The sequence below is a fragment of the Salvia splendens genome, chromosome 19, assembly GCF_004379255.2.
Source record: "Salvia splendens isolate huo1 chromosome 19, SspV2, whole genome shotgun sequence".
NCBI classification, from domain to species: Eukaryota; Viridiplantae; Streptophyta; class Magnoliopsida; order Lamiales; family Lamiaceae; genus Salvia; species Salvia splendens.
Window position 1 is genome coordinate 9,248,264 of NC_056050.1, and position 19,097 is coordinate 9,267,360.

Genomic DNA, 19,097 nt, shown 5'->3' on the forward strand with positions numbered 1-19,097 from the left:
AGCTCCTCTTGAGGACATTATCAAACGAGACTCACCTCGCGCAGATTCAACATAATAGCAATCCTAGTACCGCTAGATATTAATCACCACTACCCAATTATCAGGATTATTGGATTGCGAAAAATCTGCACCATTTGATAAGTCAAAGTAGTGGATAATCAATATTGTATCCTCAATGCTAACATATGTAGATTAAGAAATATTTATTTATAGCATAAAGACACGTCTTGCTGTTAGATCCATTCAGTGCTATATCACACCAACGTCATCTTATTTCAATAAGGCTTATAAATAATCGGACTGGCTTTGCAACCATTCACGATGGGTCTTCTTTCTCTTTTACAAAGCATTGCATAGAACCCACTGTAGTTACCTTAAAGTGGACGACTGTGATGGCCATGATCTAATTACCCGAACCTTAGGAAATAATTAAAGAGTCGAGAAACAAATGCCTCTTCCTAAATACTTTAAGTACGATAATTATACAATTCCTACGGTCGAATTTCACGATTTATAAATAACATAAATATGGAAATTTAAAGAAACGAGCAAGGATCGAATAAAATGGAAGTGTGTTCGTTTATTCCTTAAGTGAATAAAATACAACGTATTACATCCCGAACTACGTCCTAGCTTACAAATGTATAATAATGAAAATGAAGGAAGACAACACGAGGAATATTAAGTGAGAATGCTTGAGTCTTTCCGAGCCAAGGCACACCGCACCGCAACCTTGTCTTCGATCGGCCGTCGGGCCAAGAGCAACAAACCGTGACGCGAGAGGCCATTCCAGCCAACTACTCCTCCACTCCATCAAAACAATTCAGCTGCAAACAACACCAAACAAAGCAAATTAAGTGTCATCAAAACAATTCAGCTGCAAACAACACCAAACAAAGCAAATTAAGTGTCATTAACTATCAAACAAAGTGAGTGAAGGTAGGGGACAATACTACTTTTTGATGAAGACCAAAACTTTCCAAAATAGGCAAGAATGAGGGGCTGCACCTCCTGCACTTCCCAGCCTAAGTAAGGGCTGCCACGAGACAACAGAGCAGTCCTTCAACTGCAATAGCCGTGAGTTTCAGTCACACAAGCTCTGCCATTCTTGTGCACCTGCCACAAGAAACGAATTCCATAAATGAACTAAGGTACTAAGCATCCATAAGAGAATCTCCAATGGCGGCGTCAGCACCGGCACGCCGATTTTTCGCGGACGCCGGTGCTGACGCCGAACCATTGAAGCCGGCGTCGGCGAAATCGGCGTCAAAATCGGCATGCCCACACCGATTCTTGGGCTGACGCCGATTCTCACGCCGATCCGCACAGCGCCATTGTAGGTCCCGGATCGGCGTCATACCGGCGTCAGATTTTTAATTTTTTTTTTATTTTTCGAAACACTATACATACGCGCTTTGGACGTCCTTTTCATTCGCACCACTTGTTTTAACGAGTACTCTCTCTATCTTAATTTTTGTACAAGATCAACAACGAGAAATGAGTAATGTCGGTGGTAGTGGTGGTGGCCGTGGTGGAGATGCTGATGAGTACGAGCATATGATGAACGAAGACCTAGATACCTATACGAGCCGTGAGGTTGATCGATGGCTGCAGAGTTATATGCAGCCGGTGGTACCACGCCCAGGGCCAGTTGTCCACCGTCGAGAAGTGGTTGATCGTGATAATGTAGCTGCACATCAGCGCCTGTTCACAGATTACTTCGCAGAGGAGCCGCGTTTTAACGCCAACCATTTCAAGCGTCGTTTTAGGATGAGGCGGGACTTGTTTGTGCGTATTGTTAACGCTTTGGAGCATCGATATCTGTATTTCCGCTTCAGGCACGAAGCGGCTGGCAGACCCGGCCACACCCCTATTCAAAAGTGCACTGCGGCAATCAGACAGTTGGCCTACGGGACTTCGGCAAACATGTGGGACGAATACCTCCACATCTGTGAGACGACTGCCATTGAATGCATGAAGTATTTCTGTCAGGGCGTGATTGAAGTATTCGGTGATCAGTATCTCCGAAAGCCTACCCCCGAAGATTGTCGGGATCTGCTGCGGATGCACGAGGATCAGCATGGGTTCCCGGGAATGTTAGGCAGCATAGATTGTATGCATTGGGAGTGGAAGAACTGTCCCGCTGCCTGGAACGACCTAAACGTCCTCAACTCGTCGCCCCCTTTTCAACGAGCAGTGCCAGGGCGTCGGTCTGGCCATCAATTTTGTCGCCAACGGCAACCAGCATGATATGGGCTATTACTTGGCGGATGGGATATACCCTAGGTGGCTCGTCTTTGTGAAGACGATCCGGTGCGCATCAGATGCGAAGGACTACTTTGCGACGCGGCAGGAGTCGGCGCGAAAGGACGTGGAGCGCGCATTTGGTGTGCTTCAGGCTCGATGGGCTGCAATTAAGGGACCAACGCGTTTGTGGAATGTCGACTGCATTGCTGATATAATGTACGCATGTATTATCATGCACAACATGATTGTCGAAGATGAAGGTGTACAACTGACTAATTGGGCCAACGACGATAATGAAGCAGGTCCAAGCCACGGTGTCGCCGTCGCCAACGTACGAGGTAGGGTACCTTACGATGAAGAAGCCCTCCTCCAAGCAAATGCCGACATGCGTCAAACGGATGCTCATATTCGACTCCAAAAGGATTTAATTGAAGAGTTGTGGACGCGGAGGATTGCAAGGCTTTAGTTTTTATTTAAAATTATGTAATTTTTTTAAATGTACTTTTTAATTTAAATGAAAATAGTATATTTTCGCATATATATGTCGTATATTTAATTCCGTATTTTGTGTGATTGTTAATTGTTTGTTTTTCATAATTGAGTGATGTGGCTGGGCTATTGCATGTCCAGTTGCTTGTCTAGTTGCATGTCCAGATGATGTGGCAGGAGGATTTTAGTGCTGATGATGTGGCAGTGGCAAGGCTATAAGAGGGCTATTGCATGTCCAGAACCACTGGATATGCTCTAAGGTGTCGTTAAAGTGTTGTAGGATAAAGGAAGAATACAGCAGCTAATCAGATCCTCACGAGTACACAATCTCCTCTATATAGGCAGCCCCTTCATACTTATCAAATCCCTACCTTCACATTTCGATATTCAGTCCCATACCAAGTTGGAAGAGGAGAGCCCGAGTGAAGCACTCTGCAGAGCACTGCAGGAAACTCCTACCCCATAGGTGGCCGAATTTCGAAGCCTAAAAGTAACAGCAACTATCCCCCACAAGAGGTAAAAACCATCACCTTTTCATCAATTAGGAAGCATCACAAGTAGCAACATCATCAAGTACAATCTAGAAACACTAGAAATAGTAGCAATAGCCAATAACTCAGAATCGATTAAAAATTCTGTTCAAATGCCTTATAGGGATCTACTGGAACTAGCATAATAAGACTAGGCGATATGCTCAAGAATTTACAGTTCAAGCTCTAATTTGAAGCACATAGAAGAAACACCATAATCTGCCCAAATTCTAAATCGTGTAACAAGAACCAATTTCATCTAAGGAAAACGTAACGAGCTGAGTAAGGGACTTAGCTGCTGCGTCACGGAGGAGAGGCGGCGAAGCCGCTGTCGAAGCACGCGCCTCGCATCACGCCGGACAGCCGCCCTGATCCAGGCTCGACGGCGGTTTTCCCGTCCGAGAGGCGACGCCCCATTCTTCTGCCCCGATGGCACCAGGACGGCAAGATCAACGGCGCTGAGACGCCGAAACGAACGAAGGGCGGCGGCGGTGTCCGAGGTAAAAGAACGGCGCTGCCGTCATGACGGTGTCGCTGGGGAGTGACGAACCTCGAAGGAGCTGCCTACACTCTCCGGAGCTTGAGGGCGGCGGCGATCGGGGTTTTCATAGGGTTTGAATAGGAAATCGTTTAAGAAAAATCAAAACCTAGAAGTGACGTAGAGCTTGAGAGGGAGAGACGACCAACGGTGAGGCGTCGCACGCCGGTGACGGCGGCAATACCGCCGGTCGAGAGGGGCAAGAAGGGAGAAGGGCTGCCGATTTTGGTGAGAATTTGAGGAGTTAGGGTTTTTGGAATTTGTTTTGGGATTGTGGAATGAGGAGGAGCCGACGGTGGGAAGGGAGTACATTGAATTTGGGCCTTCTTCTTTTAAAATTTGAAATGGGCCACAATTTAACTGAATAAGGGCCACCTCAATTAAAATACTTGGGCCATGACTCCAAAATTTAATTGGGCCATCTTCGTTTCTTTTAAAAGAAGAATTCGAATTTGGGCCATTACCTTTAAGCTAATTTGGGCCACTGAGATTTTAAATAAATTAGGGGCCATGAAATTTAATTTCCCTTGAGCCACGAAAAGTGTTAGTCTTTTAATACTTTGTCCAACAAATAGTTAAATTGGACTTTTACCATTTTAATCCAAGTAAGTATTTTAATCCAATTAAGTATTTTAATCCAAGAGGATTAATTTATGTTGCACCATTAATAAGACAAAATATGGAGGGGGCTACTAATTAAAATACTTGTATGGCAAAAACATTGAATTAAATTATAGGCCGTCCTAATGTTGTCAAATGAAATGATGGAAGCAGCTAGTTAATTTCATGGCAATAAAGATAAAATTTTCGGAATTTAATTAATGCTCAACTAATTCGGCAAATTCCCAAATAAATTAAATAACTTGATTTAATTAATACTTAAGGATTTTATGGATTTAGGAAAAAGAAAAAAAAAAGATCACACGCTTAGGAATGCATGCACGCTAAATAAATAGTTACTTAAGTCTAATTTAAATATACTTAATGTTTAAAAAGGGGCGTCGTCGCACGTCAAGTGAGATCAAGCCAAGGGACGTTCAATTGAGAGATTAAGCAAACGAGGTGGGCATTCTTTTCAAAACGTGATTTTGTATGAAAATGTGATTATGTTTTAAATATGTTGTCATGCCATGTTTTGTTTTACGATTACCTATCTGCTTAGCCATGCCAGACATGTTAAATCGAATTCGGGTTCCAGTAGGGCCGAAAACCTTATTCGGACTAATGTACACATATGGGGACTGTGTGCTAGCTTTCGAGTTGGCCGGTCCAGTGACCGTCGTGGAATGTGGCTACATTCCCGGTTCACATAAGTACAGATATGGTACTATGTTTATGTGATTGCGCAATCAATTTGATGAAATGAAAAGTATTTAGTGACTTGGCCCTTTTAAAATAAAAACCCCGTGTTCACTCAACTATGGCTGACAATTAACTAGAAATATTTTGGCACGGTGTTCACTGAGTATATCAAATACTCAGCCCTGAATGTTTATTTTTCTAACGTGCAGGTTGAACGTGATCGAGGTGATGAAGGTTATGAGAGGAACTCGTTAATATGTAGCTAGGTAGTTGAAATAGTATGTCTCCATACATACTATTTTATCTTGGAACCTTCTGCTGCATTTAAATAATGTGCTAGGAAAATTTATGTAATTGGTTCATTACTCTGATTATGACTTGATTTTGTACCCATTCGCCATCAAGACTTTTTCCTCGAGTTAATTATCCTTTTGCGTTGAGTTATGATTGATGAGATTAATTTAGTTACGAAATAGCTACGCTCACTAGTACTAGGGAGTTGTGGTCGTGACAACGATGCCCACAACCAGTCTACTAAACAAAAGACTTAGGCTTTGTTTGCTTTTTATGCAATTAAATGTTTATAAAACATCTTATAAATGCACAAGCAAACATAATGTAATAATATACCGATCCTATTCGTGCGATACGGCTCGAATAATACTGAATCGGATTAAAAGTGGATTGTAGAGTTTTTCGTATACAAGCAAGATTCTATTCGCGCGAACTTGCTCGAAACATGCTTTTCAGTATACCAAACCTAACAAACTTTCTTAAGTTGCTAATTCTGCTAATTCATCAACGCAGTGTATTAAAAATGTCAACACGATGACATTAATATATCAACACATACTTTTATTGATATTTCAATATATTTTGTTGACATTATGTGTTGGCATTTTAATGTCATTGTGTTGACATTTTTAATGCACTGCGTTGATGAGTTAACAAAGTTAGTAATTTAAAAAGTTAACAATATAATGCACCCATAGTGATAATGATAATTTAGTCATCCAAAACTAAATAATTTAATATATGATTTTTAAATATTTAAGTACTCCTAACTATGTACCAAACAGGGCTTAATATATTATACTGACAGGATAACTAAAGCCTTTAGGCAGTAGCCCAATATCATTTGGGCTTGGGCTTCGAAAGTTTTACGACCTTCTTATGAAAAAAAAGAAAAAAAAATTGATAAAAATAAATTACAAAGAAAGTGCAACTACTATTTAATAAATTAATTATTATTTCAAGTATCGTCTAAATATACTTCTTCCTCTGTTTCATTAAAATATGAGCAATTAATATGACACAAAAATTAAGACAAAATTAAAGAGATAGACAAAAAAGGTAACTAAAGTATTATTACTTGATAGTGGGACCCACATTATTATTAGTGTTTTAATGGATATATAAGTTGTAAATAAGTTGATATATATGGGTAATAAATTGGATAACTTTCGAAATATGGAATGCATAATTTTTGTGGGATGGACGAAAATACAAAGTGCATATATTTTTATAGGACAAAGAGAGTATGTATAGTATTAATAGACAAAAATATCTTTTTTTGAGTTTAAAAAAAAGAAAAGGGTTAAAATAATAAATTTTTTTGCCCACGAAAAATAGTCCAATTTCTAAAGAAAGGAAATTTCTCACATATTTACCCACTTTTTCTCTCATCTCTTTTAATTTACCCACTTTTTCTCCTTTACTTACTTTACTAATTTCACATTAAAAACTCGTTTCGTCTACAAATGAGACCATTTCTTTTACGTAGAGAGTAGTATGAAATACTGCCTCCGTCCTTTGAAAAAGAAACTATTTTCATTTTGGGTCATCTCTTAAAAATAGAAACTTTCTAAAGTTCCTATTTTAGGACATGAACTACACAATCCACTAACACTACTTCCACTACGTATTATCTTCATATCTCTTATTCTACTCATTTTTCTTTTCATCTCTCTTACATTTCCAGTTATTCTTTTTTACTTTATTAATTGTGAATTTGTGTCATTTAAAAAAATCATTTTTCAAGGACAGAATTAATAATGCACAATTTTCTTTTACCATGTCTGTAGATAAAATTAATTAAAGATAGCAAATGAGTAAATCGGTACATAGATTAAATTTGCAGTTTAGTTTGTCTGGTATGTTAAAAAAAAAGAAAATAGAGTGAATTATTTTTTTAGGCTCTATACTTTCAGCAACAAACATTTGCGGTCTCCATACTTGCAGAATATTATTTGCGGTTCCTATACTATACAACTTGCTCATTTAATGTGCTTTTTCACTTTTTGACCAAAATTTCAGATAAAAACGCCCCCAAAAGCCTAAAGGGCATTTTTGTACACCCACTCTCCAAAAGTAGGTACTTATTTTGATGTTTATGTTAGTTTGGGTACTTTAACTATGATTTTTATTTTATTCGAATAATTTTTGTTTGGATTGGTTAGAGTGTGCACAAGGGCATAACTAGTAAGAAGAAGTGTGGGGCTTAAGCCCCTACCCAATATATATAATTTTTCCAGTCTTCCTTCTTCAAAAATTTTCTACATTTTTTAAAATTATGTTTAGACCTTTAGGAATTCTGCTACAGAAGAGTAAATGGTCATTGTTGAACGAATTGGAAGGGCTAAATTTGTGAGATTATAAACGTACGGAGAATAAAAATGGGAGACTGTTAGGGTTTTGTATACTCGAAAGCTGTTTTGAGTATAAGTGGGAGACTGTTAGGGTTTTGTATACTAGAAATCACCTTTCGAGTGATTGAATACTGTAAAACTCTATATATTCTTTTCCAATGAAAAAATAGATTCACAAATTAGCATGTATTCTCTCTTCAATTACTCTCCCTAAGGGGTTTTTGCTATTTATTATACCAGTTATGCATAAACACAGATCCTAAAAAAAAACTTCTACTAATTCTTAGACCTAACAGAATATGTACATGACACTAACTGCTTCCCCCCTCCTACTTCGTTTATGCTTGTTCCCAAGCAATCCTCATGAAGTGGAAAGCAGGGCAGCTAGTGGCGACATAGACAGAAAAGCAGAAAAAACACAAAGCACAAACTTCTCAGACTTAGACCAAGCATAGGGCTAAGTGTAAGGAGGCAAAACACAACAAATTACATACAAAACAATCTTCTCACACTTAGGCCAAGTCTGGGCTAAGTGTGAGCAGATACACAAGAAACATAGAAAACAACACATACTAAGCACACAAACTTCTCACACTTAGGCCAAACCATGGCCTAAGTGGAAGAAAGCATAAGAAAAACAACACCCTAGCATGCATACTAAAAAGAAAACTAGACTAAAACAAAAAATAAAGCATAAATTAAAATTACTTGGTTATTCGGGGGTGTCGAATCAATTCTGGCCCTGGTCCCTGCTGGGACCAGGCATCCAGGCTACTCCTCTGGGTGGAGGTGGTGTTGCATCCTTCCTTCTGCTCTATTCTGGTGGGCCGGCTGGTTGAACTGTTGCTCGCTGAACAGGGGTAGCAATGGGCGGTTGTGCTGAAGTGATTCGTCGTTCGACCACATCTATCATTCTTAGCATGACATCAATGGCCTGGGTCATTTTCCTCGTCTGAATCTCACTAATTCGCCTCTGTGAGTCAGCAGCCTCGCCAAGCATGACCAACATTGCTTCCATCCGTTTCTTCCAGTCATCCTCACTTTCCTTAGCCGTCGACGCCTCTTCATTTTCTTGGGCTTGCTGTACAGCCACTACTTCCTGTCCTCCACCTTCGTAAAATTGGACTTCACCATCCTTAAGCAAAGTGTGAAGAACGAACCTACGGTTGTGATGATCGAAATGCAAATTAATGAAATGACAACATGCAAGGAAGAACACAAGCGAATTACGTGGTTCGGCGTAAGCCTACATCCACGGGCAGAATCTGGTGTGTTTCTTTATTGATCACTCGAGAAATTACAAACATAAGAGCACTCAAAACTCTCAAGAATTTACAAGATGGAAAACCCTCAACTCGCCCGAAAACTTCTTGCTTCGAGAGCTAAAAACGCACAGCTGAAAGATAACACTTCCTCTCTTGAATTCTCTCTCTATCACTTTTGATTTCTGTTGTTGTTAGTTCCGGAATGAATCGCAACTCCCTTAAGAAGTATCGATCAAGAAAACCGCCGAACAGCTTCCTTTGCCGAACAGCTTCCAATTGCCGAATAGCTTCCTTTTGCCGAACAGCTTCCAATTGCCGAACAGCTTCCAATTGCTGAACAGCTTCCAATTGCCGAACAGCTTCCAATTGCTGAACAGCTTCCAATTGCCGAACAGCTTCCAATTGCTGAACAGCTTCCTTTTGCCGAACAGCTTCCTTTGGCCGAACACGGTTATAACCGTTTCCAACGGCTAGTTCCTGTTTTGGTTCCCAACGGCTATTTCCTGACTTGATTCTTCCACCAGCTCAATCCGATCTTGATGAGCTCAAACACTAACAAATCCTCCACCTTTGAGCAATCTAAGATCCATCACCACCAGTTCCACCTTCCTTCCCATACTTACAAATTTCGGACCACCCCAACCAAATCCAAGCAATGTCGGAACTTGGATCTTGGTAGGGCTTTAGTAAGTGCATCAGCCGCATTGTGCTCGGTGCTGACCTTCTCAATCTTCACCGCACCCTTCTCAACCTCATCTCGAATGAAATGCAGCCTCACGTCTATATGTTTGCTGCGTTCATGATATGTCTGATGTTTCGAGAGACAAATCGCGCTATTGCTGTCGCACTTGATCACAACATTCTCTTGCTTCACCCCAAAATCACCAACTATACCCCTAAGCCAGAAGCTTTCCTTTACTGCCTCAGCAAGAGCTATATACTCTGCCTCCGTCGTCGATAGAGCCACCACGGATTGGAGATTAGACTTCCAGCTCACCGCGGAGCCGAACAAGGTAAATATGTACCCAGATTGTGAGCGCCTATTATCAAGGTTAGCTGCATAATCTGAATCGCAAAACCCAATAATGCTATCCTTATCTCCTTCATTCTCTGATTTGAACATTATTCCCAGATCACTACTTCCTTTGAGATACTTGAGAATCCCTTTCAAAGCCAACCAGTGCTCTCTTCCCGGACAGGACATGTATCTGCTCACCACGCTTACCGCATGAGAAATATCAGGCCTTGTGCATATCATCATATACATCACACTCCCAACTATGTTGGAATAAGGTATCTGGCTCATCTCTCTTTCTTCTTGCTGATTTCTGGGACATTGTGATTTGGACAGCTTAGTCTGTTGTGATAGTGGCACTGAGGTTGTTCTACTCTTGTCAATCTGATATTTGCGCAGTACTTTCTGAATGTAGCCTTCTTGGGACAACCACAACACCCTCTTATCTGCATTTCTGAATATATCCATTCCCAAAATCTTGCTAGCACTCCCCAGATCCTTGATTTCAAATCCCTTTTTCAATAAGGCTTTCACCCTATCTAGCTCCTGTCTATCTGGTCCAGCAAGCAAGATGTCGTCTACATATAATAGCAAATACACAGCAGGTCCCTCAGACTTTGATTTGAAGTAGACACAACTATCATATCTGGAATTTATAAATCCCATACTCTGCATATGTTCATCAAACTTGATATGCCATTGTCTACTTGCTTGCTTCAAACCGTATAGACTTTTCTTTAGTAGACAAACCTTATCTTCACTCCCATGTATCACAAATCCCTCTGGCTGATTCATGTATATAGTTTCCTCAAGCTCTCCATGAAGAAAGGCTGTCTTCACATCAAGTTGGTCCAAAAACCAACTTCTTTGAGCAACTATAGCTAGCAAAATTCTTATTGAGGCATGCTTTACCACTGGAGAAAATACTTCATTATAGTCTATTCCCTCCTCTTGTGTGAACCCCCGAGCTACAAGCCTAGCCTTGAACCTAATCTTGTTCCCAACCTCCAACTTTTTCTTGTATATCCACTTACAACTCACTGGTTTTTGTGTGGAAGGTCTCTTCACAAGCACCCATGTCTTGTTCTTGATCAGGGACTGTATTTCATCTATCATAGCCTCCATCCACTGCTTGCTCTCCTTAGAACTCATAGCTTCCTTGAAGCTTGAAGGCTCTGCATACTCTATGTTTTCTGCAACACATAGTGCATATAGCAAGTATTCTTCTTCACTGTATCTTGTAGATGGTTTAGGGATTCTTCTGACCCTATCTCTGGCTAGAACATAGTCACCCAAATCCTGCTGCTCTTCTTCAGGGTTCAAGACATCAGCATCTGCTTCTTCTTGTTCACTATGATTTCCCATCTGCTGTTCAGGCTCAGCAATTCTATCTGCTCCAGAAACCTCCACCTGAACTGATTCCTCAGCCTCCTCAGGTTCTGGAACACCCATCTCCACCATCCTCTCAGGCTCTGGTTCTTTCTCAGAATGAGATGGCCTCTGGCTCTCTTGAGCCTTTTCCAGAAATGGCATCCTACTTTCTTCAAATTGCACATCTCTAGAGATAATAACTTTCTGATTTCCTGGCTCTATGCACCACAGTCTGTAGCCCTTCACTCCCTTTTGGTATCCAATCATCACACATCTCAAGGCCCTTGGCTCCAACTTACTTTGCCTGATGTGTGCATAAGCCATACAACCAAAAATCTTCATATTCGAATAATCCATGGCCCTTCCATACCATCTCTGATCAGGAGTGTCAAAAGCTATAGCTGAAGAAGGACTTCTAATTGGACACATGTGGAAGCTACATCCAGAATCCATGATCCATGGAAGTTCTTCCATGTCCTCAGTCACACACAGAGCCTCCGGGACCACCAACTCTTCTGCAATATCAGCATTGTTCTTGCCATTCTCCTCCTCGGCCTGCTTCTTCTTCCAAACCCAACAATTCTTCTTTATGTGGCCTGGTTTCTTGCAGTGATGGCATGATCTGGTCTCTTTCCAGTCAGCTGTCTTGTTTTTCCATGGCTTCTTCTGTGACTTTCTTTTCACATTCTTCTTGTGATCAGCAACACTCAGACTCTCAGACACCATTTCAATGGACTTTGGATTAGATTTCTGGATTTCCTTGAGCTTTAGAGCAGAGTACACCTCTTCATATCCAATCTTGGACTCTCTACCAAGAAGTATAGCATCCTTGAAATGCTCATAACTTGGTGGCAAGGAATTCAACAACATCAGAGCCTTGTCCTCATCTTTAATCTCTTCATCAATGTTCTCAAGATCATCGATGCATTTCCCAAATTCTTCGAGCTGTTCCAACACACCTTTTCCATCAGCAATCTTGAAAGTGAGAAGTTTCTGCTTCAGGTGCAGCCGATTTGCCAAGGATTTGGCCATGTATAATGACTCCAACTTGGACCAAACTCCAGCCGCTGTCTCCTCCTTTGAAACTTCTCTGAGGACTCTGTCATTGAGGTTGAGTATCAAGGTACTATATGCCTTGTACTCTCTGTCTTGAGCCTTTGCCTTCTCCTTTTCATCAAGCTCGGGCTTCTTCTCCTCATTACTGCCTCCACCATTTAAGGTTTCCCATAAACCCTGTTGCATCAAGATTGCTTTCATCTTCAGCCTCCATAGGCCAAAATCATTTCGGCCTGTGAACTTTTCAACATCAAACCTTGCTGCAGCCATTATTCAAACAGGTTGAGCGCCTTCTTGAGGAAACAAAGAAAGAACTCCCAAAACTTTATGCCTTCTCGATCAATTCAGTGGACGAATTTCCCACAGACGGCGCCACGTTGTGAAGAACGAACCTACGGTTGTGATGATCGAAATGCAAATTAATGAAATGACAACATGCAAGGAAGAACACAAGCGAATTACGTGGTTCGGCGTAAGCCTACATCCACGGGCAGAATCTGGTGTGTTTCTTTATTGATCACTCGAGAAATTACAAACATAAGAGCACTCAAAACTCTCAAGAATTTACAAGATGGAAAACCCTCAACTCGCCCGAAAACTTCTTGCTTCGAGAGCTAAAAACGCACAGCTGAAAGATAACACTTCCTCTCTTGAATTCTCTCTCTATCACTTTTGATTTCTGTTGTTGTTAGTTCCGGAATGAATCGCAACTCCCTTAAGAAGTATCGATCAAGAAAACCGCCGAACAGCTTCCTTTGCCGAACAGCTTCCAATTGCTGAACAGCTTCCTTTTGCCGAACAGCTTCCTTTGGCCGAACACGGTTATAACCGTTTCCAACGGCTAGTTCCTGTTTTGGTTCCCAACGGCTATTTCCTGACTTGATTCTTCCACCAGCTCAATCCGATCTTGATGAGCTCAAACACTAACACAAAGTGAGTCCCTTATTAAAGAAGAAAGGGAGATCAAAACTCCCAGAGGTGTCACACATGGGCAGGTCGGTGATTGTATCAGAGATTTTCATCACTATGTTTCTCTTGAGGAACGCTCCAAGCAGGTTACATGTAAAGAGGTGGCGATCAGGATGAGTTCGAACCATATGGCAAGCATGGGCTATCCAATAGCCCAAATGTACCTTTACTCCATTGACCATGCACCACATGAAATAGAGTTCGGGTGTGGTGAGAGTGACCCCAACTTGCCCTAAGAGGTTGTATCCAATGTAAACCTGGGCTAATCTGAGGGAAGAGTCAGTGATGTGTGCCCCTTTCGAGCAGCTTGTCTTAAATTTCCCTCCTCTTTTGTGGGCCACTGTTCTCCAGGCGTCATCTACGTTGAACCCCCTTGTCTTCTTGGGCAGGCCAATGGCTCTCTCATCCCATTCACCTTGTTCAACCTCATCTAATGTAAAAAGGCCCAACCGCAGGGAAAATTCTCTGATACTTAATAAGAATTCTTGGTTGAACAACTGGAAGGAGATAGAATCTGCATCTGGATCTCCGGTGGATTTGAACGTGAAGGTTGTAAAGAATTCTCTGGCCAGAGTCACCGGAACCTCTTCGGTAAAGTCGCTCAAGAGCCATTGAAATCCAATTTGCTCAAAGTAATTGACGAACTTTTCATCCACACCTAAATCCTTTAAGTCCTCAAGACACAACTTCCTTCTTGACTTAGCCATCTTCCCGCTAGACTCGCGCCCTGCGTACGCTGCACTTTGCTTAGGATCCTCAAATCTGGCCATGTCATACAGCAACCTCTTAGTCAACAGAATTTCTATCCTCTCGAATGCCCCCTCCTCTTCCTTGGGGTTGTCCATCTCTACTTCATCCTCATCATCGGTCCATGATATCTCTGGATCAGATAGCTGCTCGAAAGGGACCACAATAGTTTCGGGATCAGCCTCTTGGACTCCCAAACTGGCAGGTGTTTGGCAGGGTTTCTTGGGAGTGGGTTCAGCTATGTGTTTCCCCTTCCGTTTCCATTCTAAAGCATAGTGTTCGTCCATGGCCTCCTCTCTAGCATTCGGCTTTAACCCCTTTTCTGTGGTGTCATAATTTTTCTGGGCTTGATTCAGGGTCTTTGATGCGTAGAAAATCACATAGTTCCTCCCTTCAATTCTTTGACCTAGGACTGCTCCGACTGCATAATCACTGGTATCACACATTAACTCAAAGGGATAATTCCAGTCTGGAGCTCTGATAATAGGGGCTGATACAAGCCTTTCTTTCAGAAGTTGGAAGGCCCCTTGACATGCCTCGTCAAAGTTGAAGTCTACATCGTTCTGTAGGAGGCGGGTAAGTGGTTGTACGATGTTTGCAAAGTCCTTGATAAACCTTTGGTAGAACCCAGCATAGCTCAGAAATCCCCTAATCTCCTTCCGATTTGTAGGGTACAGAAGCCTTGAGATTACGTCTACCTTCGCCTTATCCACATGAATACCCTTTTCTGAGACAACATGTCCCAAAACAATTCCCTCATGTACCATAAGGTTGCACTTCTCAAAATTCAGCACCAGATTTTTCTCTATGCATCTTTGTAATACCAGATCTAAATTGGCGAGGCAGGCCTCAAAAGAATTCCCGTAGACCGTGAAGTCATCCATAAAAACTTCGATGCATTCCTCCAACAGGTCTGAGAAAATACTCATCATGCACCTCTGAAAAGTGTTTGGCGCATTACACAATCCAAAGGGCATCCTCCTATATGCGTACGTCCCAAAAGGGCACGTGAAGGTCGTCTTTTCCTGATCTTCTGGATTAACGTAAATCTGGAAGTATCCACTATATCCGTCCAGAAAGCAGAAAAACTTCTTGCCTCCCAATCTTTCCAACATTTGATCTATGATTGGTAACGGAAAATGGTCTTTCCGCGTGGCCTCATTTAGTTTCAGGTAATCAATGCACATCTGCCAACCGGTTACTAATCTTGTGGGAACCAACTCATTTTTCTCATTCGTCACCACTTGGATTCCCGACTTTTTAGGTACTATATGGACTGGGCTTACCCATTTACTGTCGGGAATGGAGTATATGATACCCAATGACAGCAGCTTGAGTACTTCCTTCAGGACTTCTTCTCTCATATTCGAGTTCAACTTTCTTTGTGGGTCTCGGTGGGGCTTCGCTCCCTCCTTCAAGCGAATATGGTGCATGCAGAGGTCAGGACTAATTCCCACCAGGTCTGACAGAGTCCATCCTATGAATTTCTTATTCCTCCTGAGCACTTCCAGTAATTCCTCTTCCTACTCCCTGGTTAGGTTGTTGTTGACGATTACCGGGAACATCTCGTTCTCTTCCAAATAAGCATATCTGAGACCTGGGGGCAATCTCTTCAGTTCCTTCTTTGTTGAACTTGTCTCCTGGGGTAGTGGGTTCTTCTTTACCTCCTTGGTAATTAATCCTTCAGGCTCAGGTAAATTTTCCACATTAGCTACGCAGGTTAATCCTTTGGACCCGGCAGATTCAGGACTTTTACAAAATTCCAGAATTGCATCTGCTAATTCTTCATATGTCATTCCCAGTGTGTTTACTGTCTCGCACCAATTGGCCACCTCCTTGTCAATGGAGTGACTCAATTCCGAATTTTCTACCTCTTCCTGCATCAATTCTGTCTCAAGAAATTCTTGGACCAGGGGGTTAATCACATCTACAACATGCATATTTTCTATATCCACTAGCTTCTTCATAGCCTCATCAATGTTAAAAGTGAACTTTTCTCCATGATAATCTAAGCAAATAGTTCCATCAAAAACATCAATGATTGTCTTAGTGGTGCGTAGAAATGGTCTTCCTAAAAGCACTCTGCTGGACTCAGCAGACTGGTACTCACTCATCTTCATAATGTGGAAATCAGCGGGGTACAGAAAATCATGCACCTTGACTATTACATTTTCTAACACGCCCTCAGGACTAATGCATGACCTATCAGCTAATTGAATTACCACCTTCGTATCAACCATTCTCATTCCTTCCAGTTTCTTATAAAGGGAAAGCGGTAATACATTTATTGACGCTCCTAGGTCACACATAGCATGCTCGACTTTAATGTTCCCAATCGAAATGGGGAGAGTGAGCATACCTGGATCAGTACGCTTGGAGGGCATTCTTCTCTTCTGAATCATTGCCGACACGGTTTCTCTACTCACTATTTTGCAGCTAGGTTTAGTCTTCCCAGTGATAAACTCCTTGATAAACTTACTGAAGATGGGTAGCCTTAGAGCTTGGAGAAACGGTAGATTAATTTCCACCTTCTCAAAAAATTCCATGAAGTCCGTTGGATCCTCCTTTTTCTTCTTAAGTTCCCCTCTGTAGGGAAAGGGTTTTACTTGCTAACGTCTCCCTTGGAAGATTCTCTCATCTCTCTCATGATTTCTTCTATCTCCACCTCAACTCCTGGGCCTGAGAAGTGTTGGTCAGCTTCTTGGTGTACTGGTTTTTCACCGTTCTTGTCTTGGTCATCATCCTCTGTTCTGACCTCCCCTGTTTCAGCTTCCCCTGTTCCGGTTTCCTCTGTTCCGGTTTCCTTCTCCAGTGGAGTTGGAGTTGATCTCTCATCCTTCTTCACACTTGGACCGTCATATCCTCGCCCCGATCTCAGGGTTATCTGGCTGATGTTCGCCCTATCTGGTGGTTTAACCGAGGTGGGGATCCTTCCTTCGTTCCCGCGCATCTCGCTCAAAGAAGTCGCGATCTGAGAGAGCTATTTTGCTAACATGTCCATGGCTGCCTTCTGCTCGGTTTGCGCATCTTGAAGCTTATGTACCACGTCATTGTTGGACTGCATGTTGTTCTAAATGTGCTATTGCGAGTTCACCAGATCATTCACTAATTCATTAATGCTTTTCGGCTGTCTGGAGCTCTGCTGGCTGGTATTCGGCCCTTGAGGGTGGTTTGGGTCATGCCCCTGATTCGGGCGAAAGTTTCCTGGACCTCCAGGGTTGTTGTATTGCAGATTCTGTCCCTGGTGGCCTTGATGGTTGTTCTGAGAATTATGAGGGTTGCCTTGGTAATTTCTCTGATGTGGCGGCATGTATGAACTTGCTAGGTTGTTGCTGCCGGTTGCCCCAATTGTTCCCCTCTTGATTTCTGTTCACCCAGTTCGGTTGTTGTTCCTGAGGGTTTGAATAGTTGCTCTGTTGTTGGGGTGGCAGATTCGGACCATCTGAAGTTTGGGTGATCCCTCCAGGGAGCATCCCTTTGCCTGCCTGGGTTCCAACTTCCGTTAGGATTCCAGCTTCCCATGGCATTCGCCTGAGCTTGGGTATCTCCCTCGCTTTGCTGAACATAGCAATGGTATACTTCCTCTGGACCTGGCATTTGCTTGATCTTCTCTCCTGGGTCTGAGGAATTGTTCTTCCCTAAGGCGATCAGAATTGCCTTCTCCAGCTTGTCTATCCCCGCATCTATCTTGTCTTCACTCTGCACGTTCACTGCCTCTACACTCCCCTCTTAAGGATGGTGCGAGGTGAGTCGTACGCCTTCTTAGCATCGATTAGCCTACCCAAAATCTCTCGGGCCTCGCTTACTCGTTTCTTGGTGAAATTTTCCCCGCTGAAGAGTTTAGTAAATCCTTGGATTCCAGATTCGCCCTTTCAGAAAAGATGTTGTAAACCTCTGCTTCGCACATTCGGTTGTTAGGGCATGAATCGAGCAATCCCTTGAAACGCGAGCAATACTGTCTTAGAGACTCATCATAATCTCGTCGACATGCTAGAATCTCCTTCTTGATTGCATTCGTCTTATTCGATGGGAAAAAGTAGCCCAAGAATAGTAGCCTGAAGTCCGCCCAAGAGTTTATAGAGTTTGTCGGAAGCCTCAGTAGCCAGGTGTTCGTCTCTCCCTTCAGTGCGAAAGGAAGAGCACGTAGCCTATAATCTTCCTCGGTAGAGTTGGGCGGCCTCTTCTGAATGCTGCAGAGCTTGCAAAACTCGTGTAGAAAATCGTGGGGACATTCTATCTTGCGGCCATAGAAGTGTGGAATAACTGCCAGTACATTGGTCTTGATGTCTATCAACCTCTGAGTTGGGGTGATCACTATTGCTTGTGTCGGCTCGCCGTTCAAATGAGCGTTGAGCGAACCGATCTCTGGATCGTTGTCTGGTTCAGCCACCATTTTGACGGTTCCTTCTTCGTCTGAGTCTGCAGTTGACTCGACTTCCTCCTTAATGGGCGGGACTAGGTCGTCGTCACTTTCCGAACTCAGCTAGACTGGATCTCCTGTTGTCAACCCATATCGGGTCGTAACATGGGAGACTGTTTTCTTGATCTGCCAACTATTTTGGGCGCTTTCCAACCAAATGAGCTATTCCGATGTCCAGACCTTGTACCTCTGCTCATAAACTGAAAAGAAAATGAAAAAAAAACAAATTAAAACTATGTACGCCAAAAATCTCTAAATGCAAACATAAATAACGTCATCCATCCCCGGCAACGGCGCCATTTGGAGCGGCAGGTAAGATGACTGTGTCTTTTAATGGTATATTCTTAGGTTCAGAGGATTCGCTAGAGCACATGGTCTAGGAGATCATGAACTTTCATAATGCAGTCGTTGTCACAGCAACCCCGCTTCAAAACCTCAACCCTCTACACTATTGGCAAGTATAGGGAAGTCGAGATCGAATCCACGAGGACGGAAGGGTT

The 19,097-nt window shown here is 42.5% G+C and overlaps 1 protein-coding gene and 1 long non-coding RNA gene across 2 annotated transcripts; both read right to left on the bottom strand.

Annotated features, from left to right (window-relative positions):
* Positions 1-560: 560 nt before the first annotated feature.
* On the bottom strand, positions 561-1,706 carry LOC121778244. Its single transcript, XR_006045639.1, has 2 exons — positions 957-1,706; positions 561-827 (listed from the first exon to the last, which is right to left on the bottom strand). It is a non-coding gene; the product is annotated as an uncharacterized LOC121778244 (long non-coding RNA).
* A 13,994-nt stretch (positions 1,707-15,700) lies between these two features.
* LOC121778996 lies at positions 15,701-16,723 on the bottom strand. The gene has a single exon (XM_042176357.1). It carries the CDS (start codon positions 16,721-16,723, stop codon positions 15,701-15,703), a length of 1,023 nt encoding a protein of 340 aa, XP_042032291.1.
* Positions 16,724-19,097: the final 2,374 nt, after the last annotated feature.

What these genes read in the sequence shown, in the direction of transcription:
- LOC121778996 (XM_042176357.1), bottom strand. Translation starts at nt 16,723, where the DNA reads ATGGAATTTTTTGAGAAGGTGGAAATTAATCTACCGTTTCTCCAAGCT.